General features: G+C 42.1%; 1 protein-coding gene across 4 annotated transcripts; it reads left to right on the plus strand.

Moving 5' to 3' along the window:
• The first annotated feature begins 142 nt into the window (after positions 1 to 142).
• Positions 143 to 13979, plus strand: rab3ip (RAB3A interacting protein (rabin3)). Of its 4 annotated transcripts, none has more exons than XM_088072390.1 (14): positions 143 to 299; positions 3867 to 3974; positions 4308 to 4436; positions 4794 to 4960; positions 6361 to 6532; positions 7197 to 7292; positions 7895 to 7972; positions 8866 to 9075; positions 9155 to 9283; positions 11018 to 11130; positions 11473 to 11496; positions 11786 to 11885; positions 13609 to 13678; positions 13829 to 13979. In XM_088072390.1, the coding sequence occupies exons 3-14, from the start codon at positions 4347 to 4349 to the stop codon at positions 13909 to 13911; spliced, it is 1332 nt and encodes a 443-aa protein (XP_087928516.1). In that variant the 5' UTR covers positions 143 to 299; positions 3867 to 3974; positions 4308 to 4346; the 3' UTR covers positions 13912 to 13979. The 4 variants fall into 4 exon arrangements, with proteins under 4 accessions (XP_087928516.1, XP_087928517.1, XP_087928518.1 ...); XM_088072391.1 differs by having other exon boundaries at positions 4320 to 4436; XM_088072392.1 differs by lacking the exon at positions 11473 to 11496.
• The last annotated feature ends 1962 nt before the right edge of the window (positions 13980 to 15941 follow it).

A 15941-nucleotide genomic window follows, 5' to 3' on the forward strand; every position in this document is an offset into this window, starting at 1 on the left:
TTTAAATGAAGAAAAAGTGTTTTTCAAACCAGCACGTCTGCAGGTTTGGGGAGGTTTTTTTTTGTTTTGTTTTTTTAAATGGCGACCTTTTTTTTTTGCGGCCAAATCCCAAAAACATTAATAAAAACTCTCCGGGTCCGGCTCTCTGGTTTCCCAGTTGTCCCTGAACGCCCCTCCCGGCAGCTCGGTAACCCGCGGTCTGCGTCAACAGCTCCGCTCCGTCCGTTTGTTTGGTTCATCCTGTTCGGTACCGGGGAGACAGACACCGCCGGACCGGCCGCTGTCCTCACGGAGCTCCGGTGAGTCCGCAGCTGACGTGTTATCACCGTTAACGGCGTCGTTAGTATCGTTAAATTCAAATTAGTCACTAGCTAAAGGACTAGCTAGCTTGTTTAGCCTCGCGCAGATGCAGCATTACGTGGGATGCGCCTATTATCGGACACTGAGCCGTCTGTCGCGCTTGTTCCTCCACTTTTCTGTCAACCAAACCACCAAACTACCTGAACTACAGCGCAAAGGCTCTGTTATCGTTATTAGAATGTGATTTATTCACGATGCACCCCGACGTTTGGAGTTATATCGGTGTAATTAGCTCGTCGTGGCGGTGGGCGATAATGGAAGCAGGGTGTCCCCTCTCAGCAGTAATCCCTCGCTGTGAGAAAACGAATATATTTTAACATTTGTGAGGGCGATAATGTTTCGTTTTTGTCGCTTTCTTCGATAAATAAAATCAGTGTTGTCGTTTGAGCGTGAAATGACCGTAATGCTACAGCTAACAGCAACATCTCGCCTCTGGATGATGCTAACAGCGTTAGCTAATCTGATGCTAAAGCTCCGTTAGCATTAGCTCGGCTAACAGAGACGCTTCATGTTTCATGAGTTCAGAGTCACAAAACAGCGTCACGTTTTTACGGTCAGCCGCCGGTACACCGGCTGTGAGCGCGTGCAGACAGGTGCAGAGAGGCTGCTGTCGGTTTAAAGTCGCTCAGTGTTTCTGCCGCAAAGCTTCAGGTCACCAAAGTTTACATTTAGGGACTGTTCGGTATCTGTGAGAGCGGAGGGGGCGGTGCAAACACGGGGGATTTTATTTTGGCATGAGAGGAGGGCAAGTGACTTTAAATGGCTTTTAATGAAACAAATGTGCATTTACTTTGTTTATTTAACGTTCTTCTTTGATATGTAATGATTTTTAAAGAAGCAAATGCTATTATTTTTTAAAATTTTTGTGATTTTTTAATTGCGATATTTACAAGAAAAATATTTTGCATATTTTTGTTCTTTAAAAATATTGGAGATTTTTTTTTTAAAGAAACAATTTTGGCAACTCTTTGTTTTTCATAAAATTTTCTGGCAGTTAAAAAAAAGCTTTTGGTGATTTTTAAAGAGAATTTGGCAATTTGATTTTTCTTTTAATATTAAGCCCATTTTAAAGAAAAGATTTTGCAGATTTTTTGGGTGATGTTTTATTTTTAAATTTTGGTGATTAAAAAAAAATTAGGTGTTTTCCCCCTTGAAAAATGGGGACAATTTAAAAAAATAGCCTTTTGTGCTTAGTTTTTATTTTGAATATGTATTTTTTCATTATTTATGTTTATTTATTTATTATTGTTTATTTATTTATTTATTAAATCTTTGTGAATTTTAAAGAAAATAAGTCAAACCCAGAGACCCGCTAACAGATGATCATTTCTGTGAGGTGCAGCAGTTTATGTGCTTTAATGAGTCATTATATTAATATTTCTTTAGTCCATCTTTTTTCTGGGATATATGGGGTGACGTCAGGCTGCGTTGAAACTCTTTGAACACTCAGGATGAGCGATAATCAGGCGGCCGCAGTAACTGGACCCTCCACCAGCATCCCTCAGCGTGTCGGGTTACTACGGGCTCTCCGGGACCGGTCTCCATGGAGACGGGCAGAGGGGGGGAGAGGAGCGATTGGTTGGTTTGAGGCGGGTGGGGTCTCACCTGGGTTAGACTGACAGGTGTGTGTGTGTGTGTGTGTGTGTGTGTGTGTGTGTGTGTGTCTTCTCACTGTCCATCATCACGTGTAACACATCCTCAGCATGTGTGTGTTTGAGTGTGTGTCTCTGTATTTATGACACCACACTGCTGGGTGTAACACACTCAGCCATCGGAGCGTTTTGTTTGTGTGTTTGTTGCTTTTTTGTTGATAAAGTTGATTTAGAGGGGAATTCAGACTATTAGAGATTTAAATTAGATTAAATTAACTTTATTAAACCCAAAGGAAATTGAAGCACCAGGCAGGTTACAGTAAAAAAGAATTACAAAACAAGACAATTAAAACAAGTTAAAAACAACAATCAAATCAATTTAAAAAACAATGAACGATTGAGTTTGACTTTAACTGCATTACCATTCTGCTGCTCCGTCTGTGCCCAGAGTAGGCTCTGCGCTCCGACAGTGTGGTGATAACACATTATATATTCCAGCAGCACTCCTAATGAACGATCCCGCTCCAAAAATTAAAAAACTATACGTGCCAGCAGATGTTTTAATTGCGGTGAAACCCCAGATGAGTGTTTATTTTTGTTTTTGTTTTGTTTGTTTTTTTAAGTTTTATTGTTATTTACAAGTACAGTTGAAAATCAGACAGCACTACAGTTAGCAGTTAGCTCCTTATGCAGCATGTAAAGCTCTTTCAAAGAGCCAGCAAGCTAACTAACCAGAAACAAACAAAAAACAAAATAAAAAACATATCAAGCAAATAACAAAAGCAGAAATACCAACAACGGCACCTACAAAAACCAAAACAAATCAACAACAAACAAATAGATAGTTTTTCAAGTTTAGCTATTTTCATCGTTGCATGAGTCCAGTCTTGAATGTGTGAAGTACTGTTGTCTCCTTTTATAAAAAAATGCATATATTTTTAATTAAAATTTTTAATGTTTTATTTTTTAGATTTTTATCATTTTATATGTAGTTTTTTTTATCAAATAAGTGGCTGCTCAGCTGCAGACTCACAAAGTCTCAGATGTCAGATTGTCCTTGAATGCACCGTCAGTCTGGAGCTGTCAGCTGCATTTTCACACAACAACGAAACTCAGACCAAAACAAAGACAGCACTCAGCGTTCATTGAGACAGCTTAATTATCTCAAACAAGCACGAAGAGTGAGAATAGTAGTAGAAGAAGAAGGTGCTACTTTGACGTAACGACATAAACACACAGAAACTCGTCGATCTCCAGCGGAGACTAAAATTAACTGACTGACGTAAGTTTTCATGACTCACACTGGCTTTACTTGTCCTCTGCTGCAAGTTGCTGAATTTTAGCTTTTGTGTACATACTAGGAGGGAGACACACCCACTTAACACACACACACACACACACACACACACACACACACACCAGGCTGAGCAGGTGGAGCCGGTGTGCAGGTAAAACACTGCGCTGAGGTCGGCAAAACAAAAGGTAGGACAGCGAGAAACAAAGTGAAGGACAGGATGATGATGATGATGATGATGATGATGATGATGATGATGATGATGATGGAGGATCTCTGGTATGAAAACAGACTTGATGCTTTGAAGAGGAGCTGTCAGTTTCTGTGTGTGTGTGTGTGTGTGTGTGTGTGTGTGTGTGTGTGTGTGTGTGTGTGTAGTTTGACCCTGCAAGTTCAGCCGGCCGTCACAGAAACTCTGCTGATGCTTTTCTAACATGTAAAGCAGCTGAAGTGAAAGCAGAAGTTGGCTCTGAGTGCGGGCTGTAGATGTGCCAAAGTGTCGCGATAATCATCAGAGCTTTCCCGAAATAGTAAACTGTAAACATATGGAAAACTGGATTGTACACTGCAGCTCTGCTGGACAGAAAACACCAACGATTCTGAACATTTTTCTCTTTCAGATTAAGGACAGTTTTTACCTGTTTGCCGAGTCCCTCGTTCACCTGCAGACTGACTGACTGAGCCTCCGTCGACCCTCCGACACTGTCTCCGCCCACAGCAGCACCATGGTACAATCAACACACACACACACACACACACACACACACCCTACTGTAACTCCAGATTATCGATTCACAAAGATACACGTAGATTTTAGCTCCGTGTGCTCACAGAGCTCGCTGAAGCTTCACTGCTGCGTCAAAACAAAAAAACAAAAATTTAATTAAAGAAATTAAAAACTGTTCAAAAAGTGATTCAAATGAGTCAGAGGCTGATTCTCTGTGTGCAGTCTGAAGCTGCTTCCAGCCGTCTGTGACTCACTCAACATTTTAAATTAGCGTACATTAAATAAATGTTTTGCACTAACTCTGTGTGTGTGTGTGTGTGTGTGTGTGTGTGAGATATCCCTGCAGAGTGTATGATGTCTGAGAGCAGCTGCTATGGCCTGCAGCAGCAGCAGCAGTAATGCAGAAACTCTGGAGGGCTTCCATGAGGTGAACTTGGCCTCGCCCACCACACCTGACCTCCAGGTACGTCTTTAGATCCGCCTCATGACATCATCACATGCAGGTAGAGAGCGGAGATCCGTTTTCAGCGCATTTTTAGGATGTTGAAGGATTGTAAAGACAGATCGGTGTGTTCCTCTGCAGACCTTCAGGATGACCTCATTTACCTTCATATGAAGAAATGAAACTTTTTAAACACATTTCTGGTTTTCAGTCACAAAGCATGATCATGTTTTCTTAAAAATGTGTATAAAAACATTAAGAATAAATAAAAAAACCCTCACTGTAGCACCCTGAGACGTCATCTTTCCCGTGAATCACTTCTGAAAACTTTCAGTGGTTCATTTGTTTATGTTTTTGGTTCCCTGTGTCATCCTGCAGAACCAGGCGGAGCAGCGCACCCCCGCCCGTCACAGCACCCCGCCCACCTCTCTGTACCGCACACACTCTCTGGGAGCGCCACCTGCAGGCCGCCCCACCTCCCTGCGGGCCGACCAGCTCCCCACACAGCCGGTGTACTCCACGCCGCGGCACAGCCACAATGGAAGGTAACGGAAATACTCCGACATCACATTATTTGCTTTTCTTCTTCCTGTTGTGATAACTGTGTGTGTGTTGATGCATGTGTCCTAAATGTAGTCCAGATTGTGTATCTGAGTGTAATCAGTGAATTTGCAGCTCAGCTCCTACAATAAGTCTAAAATACACTGTGGAAACTAAATAGTTACATTCAGACTGTTCAGGTGAAAAAATGCTCCATTGAAACCCATTCAAACTGACATTTTTGATCCCACAGCCATCAGAGCAGAAAAACAGGACTTGTATTATTTCTGGGTGTCATTCTGGGCTTTTGACTCTGAATTTGTCATTTTGACTATTTTCCACCTGATGAGGTCATTTTGACCATATTTGGCATATGGAGGAAATACATGCTATTTCCACTAGGTGACCTGTCACAGTCAATGTAGCTGCTGATCACTGACATATCCCAGACTGTCAGCAGCTACACTCACACACTGACATATCCCAGACTGTCAGCAGCTACACTCACACACTGACATATCCCAGACTGTCAGCAGCTACACTCACACACTGACATATCCCAGACTGTCAGCAGCTACACTCACACACTGACATATCCCAGACTGTCAGCAGCTACACTCACACACTGAGGAGGAGGACACTCAACTTCATTTATGTTTTTAAATCTAAAAACACAGTGGCATCGTGACAAAAACCTGGCATTTTTAAGGTTAAAATTCAGAAAATTAATGAATATTTGATATTGATGATCAGGACTGATGTTGGTTAAAAAAATAAACTAAATGAAAGCAGAAAATCATATTAATGTATAATATTTTTTAGAGCTTGATTTTAAAGCGATGAGAGAAGAAGAGATTTAAGGCAAATACACACTGAGGGTGTTTTTTCATGCACTCATTTGTTTGTCAGTATATGTTTTTTAATTTCTTTTGACATGATTGTACGACAGAACCTGAATTATACGTCTCAAAAATGAAGACATAAATAGTGAAATATTCACTGCTGAGTATTTTGTATTTTCATGTTCATTTGTCTCACACTCCTGTGTACAAAGGCCTTATTTTATAATGAAAATAAATAAAAATGTATGTAAAAAATAAATACTATTGCTAAAGCGGCACAGTGGCGTTGTGGTTAGCACTGTTGCCTCACAGTGAGAGGGTTCCTGCTTCCAAACCCGGTTGGAACAGGGTTTGGTCCATGGGGGGCCCTTCTGTCCAGTCCAAAGACCTGCAGCTCAGGTTTGCAGCCCCCTGCACCCCCCCCCGCAACCCTTAAGAGGACAAGCGGTTACAGAAAATGACTGATGACTGTGAGGAGAGCAAAAGTTTTTCTGTTTGTCTGTTTTTTTGTCACATCAGCTTTTATGAATAACTGACCCAAGGTTGTTTCCATGGTAATGCAGTGTGCCGGGCCAGGAGGCGGAGTCAGCTGACGGAAGCTTCCTGTCCGGAGAGGACGGCGAAGAGTGCGGCGCCCTGAGCGACAACCTGTCGCGGCTGCGCAGCCCGTCAGTGATGGAGGTCCGAGAGAAAGGATACGAGAGGCTGAAGGAGGAGCTGGCCAAGGCCCAGAGGGTAACACACACACACACACACACACACACACACACACACACACACACACACACACACACACACACACACACACACACACACACACACACACACTCACACACACACACACACACACACACACACACACACACTCACACACACACACACACACACACACACACACACACACACACACACACACACACACACACACACACACACACACACACACACACACACACACACACACACACACACACACACACACACACACACTCACACACACATGCACACACACACACTCACACACACACACATGCACGCACGCACGCACGCACACACACACACACAGGCTCCAGTCTTTACTGATTTTAAACTGAACGTGAGTGTGTGTGTGCAGTTGAACAGTATGTGTGTGTGTGTGACTTCGCTGTGTCACATTAACATCATGTGACTTTATTTACTTTATTTCTGTATTTTTGTTTTTATTTTGAAGATGAAACGAGTCGTCGTGTTTCAACATGTTTCACTAATTTTGATTTTCCTCATCTCTGTTTGTTTGTTTGTTGCCATGTTTTGATTTTTCTTCATGTGTTTTTATTTGGCGGTTTGTTGTTTTTCCTGTTGTGTTGTTTTCCGTGTGTGTGTGTGTGTGTGTGTGTGTGTGTGTGTGTGTGTGTGTAAGGAGCTGCTGTTGAAGGATGAGGAGTGTGAGAGGTTGTCTAAAGTCAGAGACCAGCTCGGCCAGGAGCTGGAGGAGCTCACCGCCAGTCTCTTCCAGGTCGGTCCACCTCTCCTCCCTCTGTCCCTCTGTCCCTCTGTCCGTCTCCTCTGCTTCCTGCTTGTTGTTTTCCTGTTCAGACAGACGACATGAGAGTGATTCCTGCAGGATTTGCTGCTGTGTTTTTTGGCAGCAGAGATGTGAAACGGAGGCGTTTTGAGGTCGTTTTAAATGTTAAAACTACGTCTGATTCTACACATGATGTTTCTTCAGTCTGAAAATGGCAATTTTTAAAAACATAAAGCACCGAGGAGGGACTTGGTTCTTAGTTTTGGCTCAGGTGAGGCACAAACAAGATGAAAAGGTCGTATTTTCTGTGTATTTTAAGTCAAAAGCCCCCCGCTCCTCCTGCTCCTCCTGCTCCTCCTGCTCCTCCTGCTCCTCCTCCTCCTCCTCCTCCTGCTCCTCTTTTTCCTCTCTGAAGGTGCCGGGTCTCTCCTCTGTGTGTGTGTTTTCTGCTCCTTTAACACGCAGTCAGCTTTTAGAGATGCTGCTCCACCATCACAATAAAAACCAAATATTCCCAATATTCATATCCTGTGTGTGTGTGTGTGTGTGTGTGTGTGTGTGTGTGTGTGTGTGTGTGTGTGTGTGGTTCCCAGGAGGCCCATAAGATGGTGAGAGAGGCAAACATCAAACAGGCGAACGCTGAGAAGCAGCTGAAAGAAGCTCTCGGGAAGGTGACGACGCAAACAACACAAACACGTTTCAGCTGCACTTTTATTTTTTCAGATTTTCGGTTTGTGCACCAAAATCCTAATTTGTAAATCGGTTATCTTATAGAAGTGGAGTAAAAAGCACAATATTTCCCACTTAAGTGTTGTGGAGTAGAAGTGGAAAGTGGCATGAGTACTCCAGTAATGTAAAAGTACCTCAGATTTTGTACTTCTATAAATGTACTTAATTACATAAAAGTATTAAAGTATTTCTTTAGACAAAAAAAAAACCTTTTTTTAACAGAAAAAATAAATTTCTTTTAAGATTTCTTTTCTTTAAATACTGCCAAAATAAATAAATTAAGAAAAATGCCCCTAATTAAATTAAATTTAAAAAGCTTACCAGACCCACAGACCATGTTTTCTTTAAAACTTGGCAGAAAAATCCATTTAAAACGCAGCCAGTTAGAGGTGCACGTCGCTCCCCCACCGCCAAAATGAAACATAGATCAGCCTCCAGTGCAGAAAAAATCGTGTCATACCTCCCCATTTCTGCAGCACTCCCCGGCCCTCTCATAAATAACCAACAGTCCCCAAAGAAGTTTTACATGGTGAGAAATGAATATAAAGCTTGAGCTCAGTTTGTGAGGTTTTAGTCCCGTTCACAGGCCCGGCGTTAAAATAATCACACTTAAAGATCCCACAATCCTCCAAAAAGAACTGAAACATTTTCAGGAGCTGAGATATAGAAAAAACACCAGCCTCTGACGATATCACGTTTTTATTTAACCCTTTCTAACAGCAGTTAGAAAAGCGTCTCTGTGGCTCCTTCACAATAAAAGCCAGACTGTTGTTTCAGACACTTTTAATGTGAAGCAGCAGCTGATTATCTAAAACATTTTTCTCCTCCTCTTCAGATTGACGTCCTCCAGGCGGAGGTCCAGGCCCTGAAGACGCTGGTCCTGTCCTCGCCCACGTCCCCGCTGGGCGAGCTCCCCCCTGCAGGAGGAGGCGTGAAGACCCCCTTCAGGAAGGGCCACAGCAGGAACAAGAGCACCTCCTCCGCCATCCTGGGGACGCAGCCCGACCCGTCCGCCACACAGCCCATCGTCCGGGAGTGCAGAGAGGTGGGACGGCTCTCCGGACGCCGACAGGTTAATGTCCCGCTCTGCTGTTTGATGGTAACGTGTGCTGTTGGACACGCAGGTGGACAGTCAGCTGTTCAGTGACTTCAAGGCCTGGAAGGAGGAGCCGACGCTCGACCGCAGCTGCTGCTTCCTGGAGAGAGTTTACCGAGAGGACATCTATCCCTGTCTCACCTTCAGCAAGAGCGAGGTACACACACCCCTCCGTCCCCTCCCACAGGGCCTGTACGGTCATTGAAAACCTGGAAAACTCATGGAATTTGCACATAGCATCTTCCAGGCCTGGAAAAGTATTGAAAAACTAAATATACCCTGAAAGTTCTGGAAAAGTCATGTCAAATTTTCCAAGCCTGGAAAAGTTTTGGAAAACTCCTGGAATTTTGTTTTTCAAACCTGTACAACAACACATGATGTGTTCAAGGACTGTCAGAATTTGAAAGTCCAATAAAAAGTTTCTGAGTTAAAGAAAACATACGTTACATGTTTTCTTTAAAGATCACTGAATATAAAAAAAAAATAATCACAAAGATTTTAAAGGGAAAAAAATCACCACATTTTTTTTAAAGAAAAAACAAATCACCAAAATTTGAAAAAAGACAATAATCTTTGAAGAAGAAAAAAATCTACATAATTTCTGTCATTAATAATTTCCAAAAGATTTGAAAGAAAAACAAATAATTATCTTTATCTTAAAAAGAAAAATAAATTACCAAAAAGTTTTTAAAACTGAAGAAAAAGAAATGGCCCAATTTAAAAAAAAAAAAAAAAAAAAAAAGTCGAAAGTTGACAGTAAAATAAATCCAAAATTCAGCTGTTTAAAGTTGTGTTCCTCCCCAGAGTTTTAAAATTATTTGACATGCCTCCCCCTTTTTGTATCACCCCTATCAATAACGAACAGTCCCTAAATTATATTGAAAAATTCAGTTCTCAATTCATTATATATATATATATATATATATATATACACACACACACATATACATGTTTTACATTTATTTCTATATTTAAAAAGCTGTAACATGGGGATGAAAAAGAGCCGATGAGGAGCATCGACCGTCATTTCAGAGAATGTTTGGTCTTTAGAATTCGTCTTAATCTCCTGGAAAATACTTGTTAAAAACATGTCTGACACCTGTCCCTGTCCCTGTCCCTGTCCCTGTCATGTCCCTGTCCCTGTCCCTGTCCCTGTCCCTGTCATGTCCCTGTCATGTCCCTGTCCCTGTCCCTGTCCCTGTCCCTGCCCTGTCCCTGTCATGTCCCTGTCATGTCCCTGTCATGTCCCTGTCCCTGTCCCTGTCATGTCCCTGTCCCTGTCCCTGTCCCTGTCCCTGTCCCTGTCCCTGTCATGTCCCTGTCATGTCCCTGTCATGTCCCTGTCCCTGTCCCTGTCATGTCCCTGTCCCTGTCCCTTTCCCTTTCCCTGTCCTGTCCTGTCCCTGTCCTTTCCTGTCCTCTCCCTGTCCCTGTCCTGTCCCTGTCCCTGTCCCTGTCCCTGTCCCTGTCATGTCCCTGTCATGTCCTGTCCTGTCCCTGTCCTGTCCCTGTCCCTGTCCCTGTCCCTGTCCTGTCCCTGTCCTGTCCTGTCCTGTCCCTGTCCTGTCCTGTCCCTGTCCCTGTCCCTGTCCCTGTCCTGTCCTGTCCCTGTCCTGTCCCTGTCCTGTCCTGTCCCTGTCCTGTCCCTGTCCCTGTCCCTGTCCTGTCCCTGTCCTGTCCCTGTCCCTGTCCTGTCCCTGTCCTGTCCCTGTCCCTGTCCTGTCCCTGTCCTGTCCCTGTCCTGTCCCTGTCCTGTCCTGTCCTGTCCCTGTCCCTGTCCTGTCCCTGTCCTGTCCTGTCCTGTCCTGTCCCTGTCCCTGTCCCTGTCCTGTCCCTGTCCTGTCCCTGTCCTGTCCCTGTCCCTGTCCTGTCCCTGTCCTGTGGTTCTCAGCTGGGGTCGGCGATCCTGGAAGCTGTGGAGCAGAACACGCTCAGCGTGGAGCCGGTGGGCTTCCAGCCGCTGCCGGTGGTCAAAGCGTCGGCGGTGGAGTGTGGAGGACCAAAGTGAGACCACACACACACACACACACACACACACACACACACACAGACACACAGACACACACACACACACACACACACACACACACACACACACACACACAGACACACACAGACACACACACACACACACACACACACACACACACACACACACAGACACACACACACAGACACAGACACACACACACAGACACACACACACACACACACACACACACACACAGACACACAGACACACACACACACACACACACACACACACACACACACTCTCTCTCCTCTTCATCGACCTTTCACTCTTTCATCGTCATCTCTCCATCTTCCCTCGACTTCCTCCTCCAGCGGGCGAAGGCCGGAGCTCGTCACGTAAGTCTGACTCTGTCTCATCAGCATCCTTTCTTCTGTCCTCAGTCTGCCGCCTGGCTCCTATCCTCTGTCCTCTGTCCTGCTGTCTTCCTGTCCTCCAGGTTTATCAAACTGGTCCTGATAAATGTCTAACAGTCGTCCCTCTCTCCTGACCTCCGCTCCTCGCTTCCTCCAGCCGTAGACTCAGTCTTCTTTCAGTCGTTTTTTTCACGGTCAAACGCAAACACGCGAATAACTTCCTGTCTGTCCTTTTGTCTGTCCCTTGTGTCTCTGTTTATGTCTCTGACAGAAAATGTGCCCTGAGCGGTCAGACCAAAACCTGTAAGCACAGAATCAAGTTTGGAGATTCGTCCAACTATTACTACGTGTCTCCGTACTGTAGATACAGAGTGAGTACACACTCCTACACACACACACACACTCCTACACACACACACACACACACACACACACACACACACACACACACACACACACACACACACACACACACACACACACACACACACACACACACACACACACACACACACACACACACACACACACACACACATACACACACACACACACACACGCACTCACACACACACACACACACACACACACACACACACACACACACTCTCTCACACACACACACACACACACACTCCTACACACACACACACACACACACACACACACACACACACACACACACACACACACACACACACACACACACACACACACACACACTCACACACACACACACACACACCCACACACACACACACACACACACACACACACACACACACACACACACACACACACACACACACACACACACACACACACACACACACTCACACACACTCCTACACACACACACACACACACACACACTCACACACACTCCTACACACACACACTCACACTCACACACACACAGCCATGTTTTCCTTAACAGTCACCCAAAAAATGTTAAAGAAAAAAAAATCACTAAGTCTTTTAGGGAAAAAAGGCCAACATTTTTTTCTTTTAAAATTGCCAAAAAGTTAAAATATTACGACGGAGGATTAGGGCCACATTAAGGGAAATTTTTTTAATTATTTACGAGATCAAACTCATTATTAACGAGAAAAATGTCGTTATTTATGAGAATAAAGTCATAATATTCAAACCTGCTGCTTTTGGAGACACTTGATTTGTTTCTTGAGACACAGTGAAACCCTCTGAATAGCCCGTAGATGCATCCAACCATAACCCTGCAGCCGTTTCTCCCTCCAGAAAAGCAGCAACATCCTCTAAGTCCGACTGGTTCTTTCGCCGGAAAAGATGCAATTTCTTGCATATTCTTTTTAAAGTCCTGATACTTATGATAATGTGATGCTGATGTGCCAAAAGATTAAGTATCTCCTTGTTTGTGAAACCTATCCTAAAATACAACTCAACCAAATCCTCCGTAGCCCTCATGTTAACAAGTGTCTCCAAAAGCAGCAGGTTTGAATATTATGACTTTATTCTCATAAATAATGACTTTTTTCTCGTTAATAATGAGTTTTTTCTCGTTAATAATGACTTTTTTCTCGTAACTAATGACTTTAATCTCGTAAATAATTATTTTTTTTTTCCTTAATGTGGCCCTAATCCTCCGTCGTAAAATATAGATATAATATATCAGAATAAATGAATTTGAAATTAAGAAAAAATGACCCACATTAAAAAAAAAAAACACACAAAAAACCCACCAGCCTCTGCAGATATCACATCTTTATTTAACCACGGATAAAAAATGCTGTATGTTGTGAGGAAGATTTTTTATTTTGGAAACCTCAGTTAGAATTACATCTCTGCAGCTGTTTCACAATAAAAGCTCAATAAAAGTGTTTATCTTGTTTCACCAGATAAACACTTTTAATGTGAAGCTGCAGCAGTAATTTAAAACATCACCAACATTTTCTTTCTTTAAAAATCACAAAAAAGAAATTAAGTGAAAATGCAGATAGTTTTCCTTTAACAAACACCAAATAATATTAAAGGAAAAAAAGCTGTAATAAACATCGCGTTAGTGTTAACAGGAAGTACCGTTAACTGACATCAAACGTGTGTGTGTGTTTCTCTCAGATCACAGCAGTGTGCAACTTCTTCACCTACATTCGCTACATCCACCAAGGACTCGTCAAACAGCAGGACGGTAAGACACACACACACACACACACACACACACACACACACACGCGCGCACACAGGCTACATATATATACATACATACATATATATATATATATATGACATCATCATGTGACGTGTGTGTGTGTGTGTGTGTGTGTGTGTGTGTGTGCAGCGGAGCAGATGTTCTGGGAGGTGATGCAGCTCCGCAGAGAAATGTCCGTCGCCAAACTCGGCTACTACAAAGATCAGCTGTGACCGCCGGACAGCCCCGCCTCCAATCACAGCAGACTCTGCCCTGAAGCCCCGCCCTCCCCTGCCCCCTCCCCACCTGTGTGTGAGTGTGTGTGTGTGTGTGTGTGTGTGTGTGTGTGTGTGTGTGTGTGACAGCGGAGAGCTGAGCGACTGGGACGTCACTGTTCTGTTGTCGTTTACGTTGAAATTTGCTGAAACAGGAAACACTCATAAAACAAAACATTAAAGATGAAACTGAAGAAAAGTGACATGAAGAGACGTTAACGGCAGAAATGTTTCTGAGGAGCTTTGACCTTTGACCTTTGATATTGTTTTGCCACCTGAAGTCATTAAATCGGATCAACAGAGCTGAAATAATTCAGAATCCTTAAACACAAATAAAAACTCATGATGATGACGGCGGAGCAGAGCCGCTCTGAGATTTAGAGAAGTTAGTTAAAATATGAGAAAATAAGTTGTATTTTACTGAGAATAAAGTCAGAAAATGAGGAAAAACTATACAATAAAAAATATATAAAATAGGTCAAAAAATGTTTTTTGAGGAAAAAAAGCAGAAATTAAAATCTGAACATTTTTGAGACACTAGTTATAAAACGATTAAATTTTGAAAAAAAAAAAAAAAAAAAGAATAAAATTGACATAATCAGCCAGAGTTGATTGTGGGTTAGGGTTAGGGTTAGTATGGGTTAGGGTTAGTATGGGTTAAGGTTAGGGTTAGGGTTAGGGTTAGGGGTTAGGGTTAGTATGAATATAAATATGTAAAGATGGATTCATTTTCAAATATTATGATTTTTTTCTTATAAAATGACACATTTCTACCACAAATCTGTTTAAATAGGGAGTTTTTTTCAGATTATGACCTTTTACTCCGAAGTGTTTCAATATGACTTTTTTTCCTCAAAATTAAAACTTTTTCTTGTAAATTTAACTCTTTAAAAAAAATATGTTTCCTTAAAAAATTTTTCCCAAAGACTTTTTTCTTAAAAAATATTGAATTTACATCCAAGTACTTTTTCCTCCTTAAAAATGATGACGACAGTTTTGAATGACGACATTTCTTGAATCGTATTTTTATCAAAACGTTCATTTTTTTCTGTCAAATATTGAAACGATTCCTTAAATCTCTGCTCACGTTTGGCTCTGTTGCTCCGATGAATCTTAAATATTTGGTAGAATATTGACGAGTATAGCTGATGACCAAACAATCAATTATTGATCCCTGAATGAAGAGTTTTAGCAGCGCCGTTAAAAAGTTCAACATTTTCGAGAAAACAAATAGAAAGGTCTTCAGAAATATAAACTGATGACTTAATTTTCAAGATAGTAATATTTTTCTTGTAAAATATTGACTTAGATTAAAAAAAATTCCCTTCAAAATGATGACCACATTTTCCTCTGAATTATTTTTTTTAATTAACCCCCAATATTGATTTTTTTTTTTCCTGAAAAAACAGTTTTTCCCGTCAAAATGATGCCCACATCTTTCACCTTCTGAATTTCTGGGAATCTTTTTCAAACTACTGATTTTTTCAATCCTTTCAAACGACATTTTTGAACAACTTTTTTCTTTTAAATTTCTGAATAATTTCCTTGAACTATTGTAATTATTCCATAAATCTCAGATAATCTCTGGCTCTGTTGGCTGCTCTGCTAAAACTTTTCAGTTTCTGTTTCAGTTATTAAATCTGAGCCGAATCTGAAACCTTTAAACTGACGACCCAAATCTGGATTATTGTTTACTGAAGGAAGCCGCGTATAAGCTGATATTTAATTTATGTTGTGAGAAATGATGAAGGCACTCTGAGAAATGGAAGGAGGTACAGTTTGATGCAAAGATAATCAAAAAATAATAATAATTATTATAATAATTATTATTATTATTGTCAGAAGGAGATGGGATAATTATTATTTCAGCTGCAGTTTTTCTGTGAACTCATTGAAGTAATTTAATTTATTTCTAATCCTTTGCCTTCACTTTAAACGTGTGGCGCCGTGGAGGCGTGTCCTCGCTGTGCGCGTCGAATCGCACGCTG

This window comes from Plectropomus leopardus, chromosome 22, assembly GCF_026936395.1.
Source record: "Plectropomus leopardus strain MGB_pleo_1.0 chromosome 22, ASM2693639v1, whole genome shotgun sequence".
Taxonomy (NCBI): domain Eukaryota; kingdom Metazoa; phylum Chordata; class Actinopteri; order Perciformes; family Serranidae; genus Plectropomus; species Plectropomus leopardus.

Bases quoted from the DNA above. Each gene is read 5' to 3' on its own strand.
- rab3ip (XM_088072390.1), top strand. From the start codon at position 4,347: ATGGCCTGCAGCAGCAGCAGCAGTAATGCAGAAACTCTGGAGGGCTTC. The intron at 6,533-7,196 runs GTAACACACACA...TGTGTGTGTAAG, and splicing joins AGCTGGCCAAGGCCCAGAGG to GAGCTGCTGTTGAAGGATGA. The intron at 11,131-11,472 runs GTGAGACCACAC...TTCCTCCTCCAG, and splicing joins GTGGAGTGTGGAGGACCAAA to CGGGCGAAGGCCGGAGCTCG.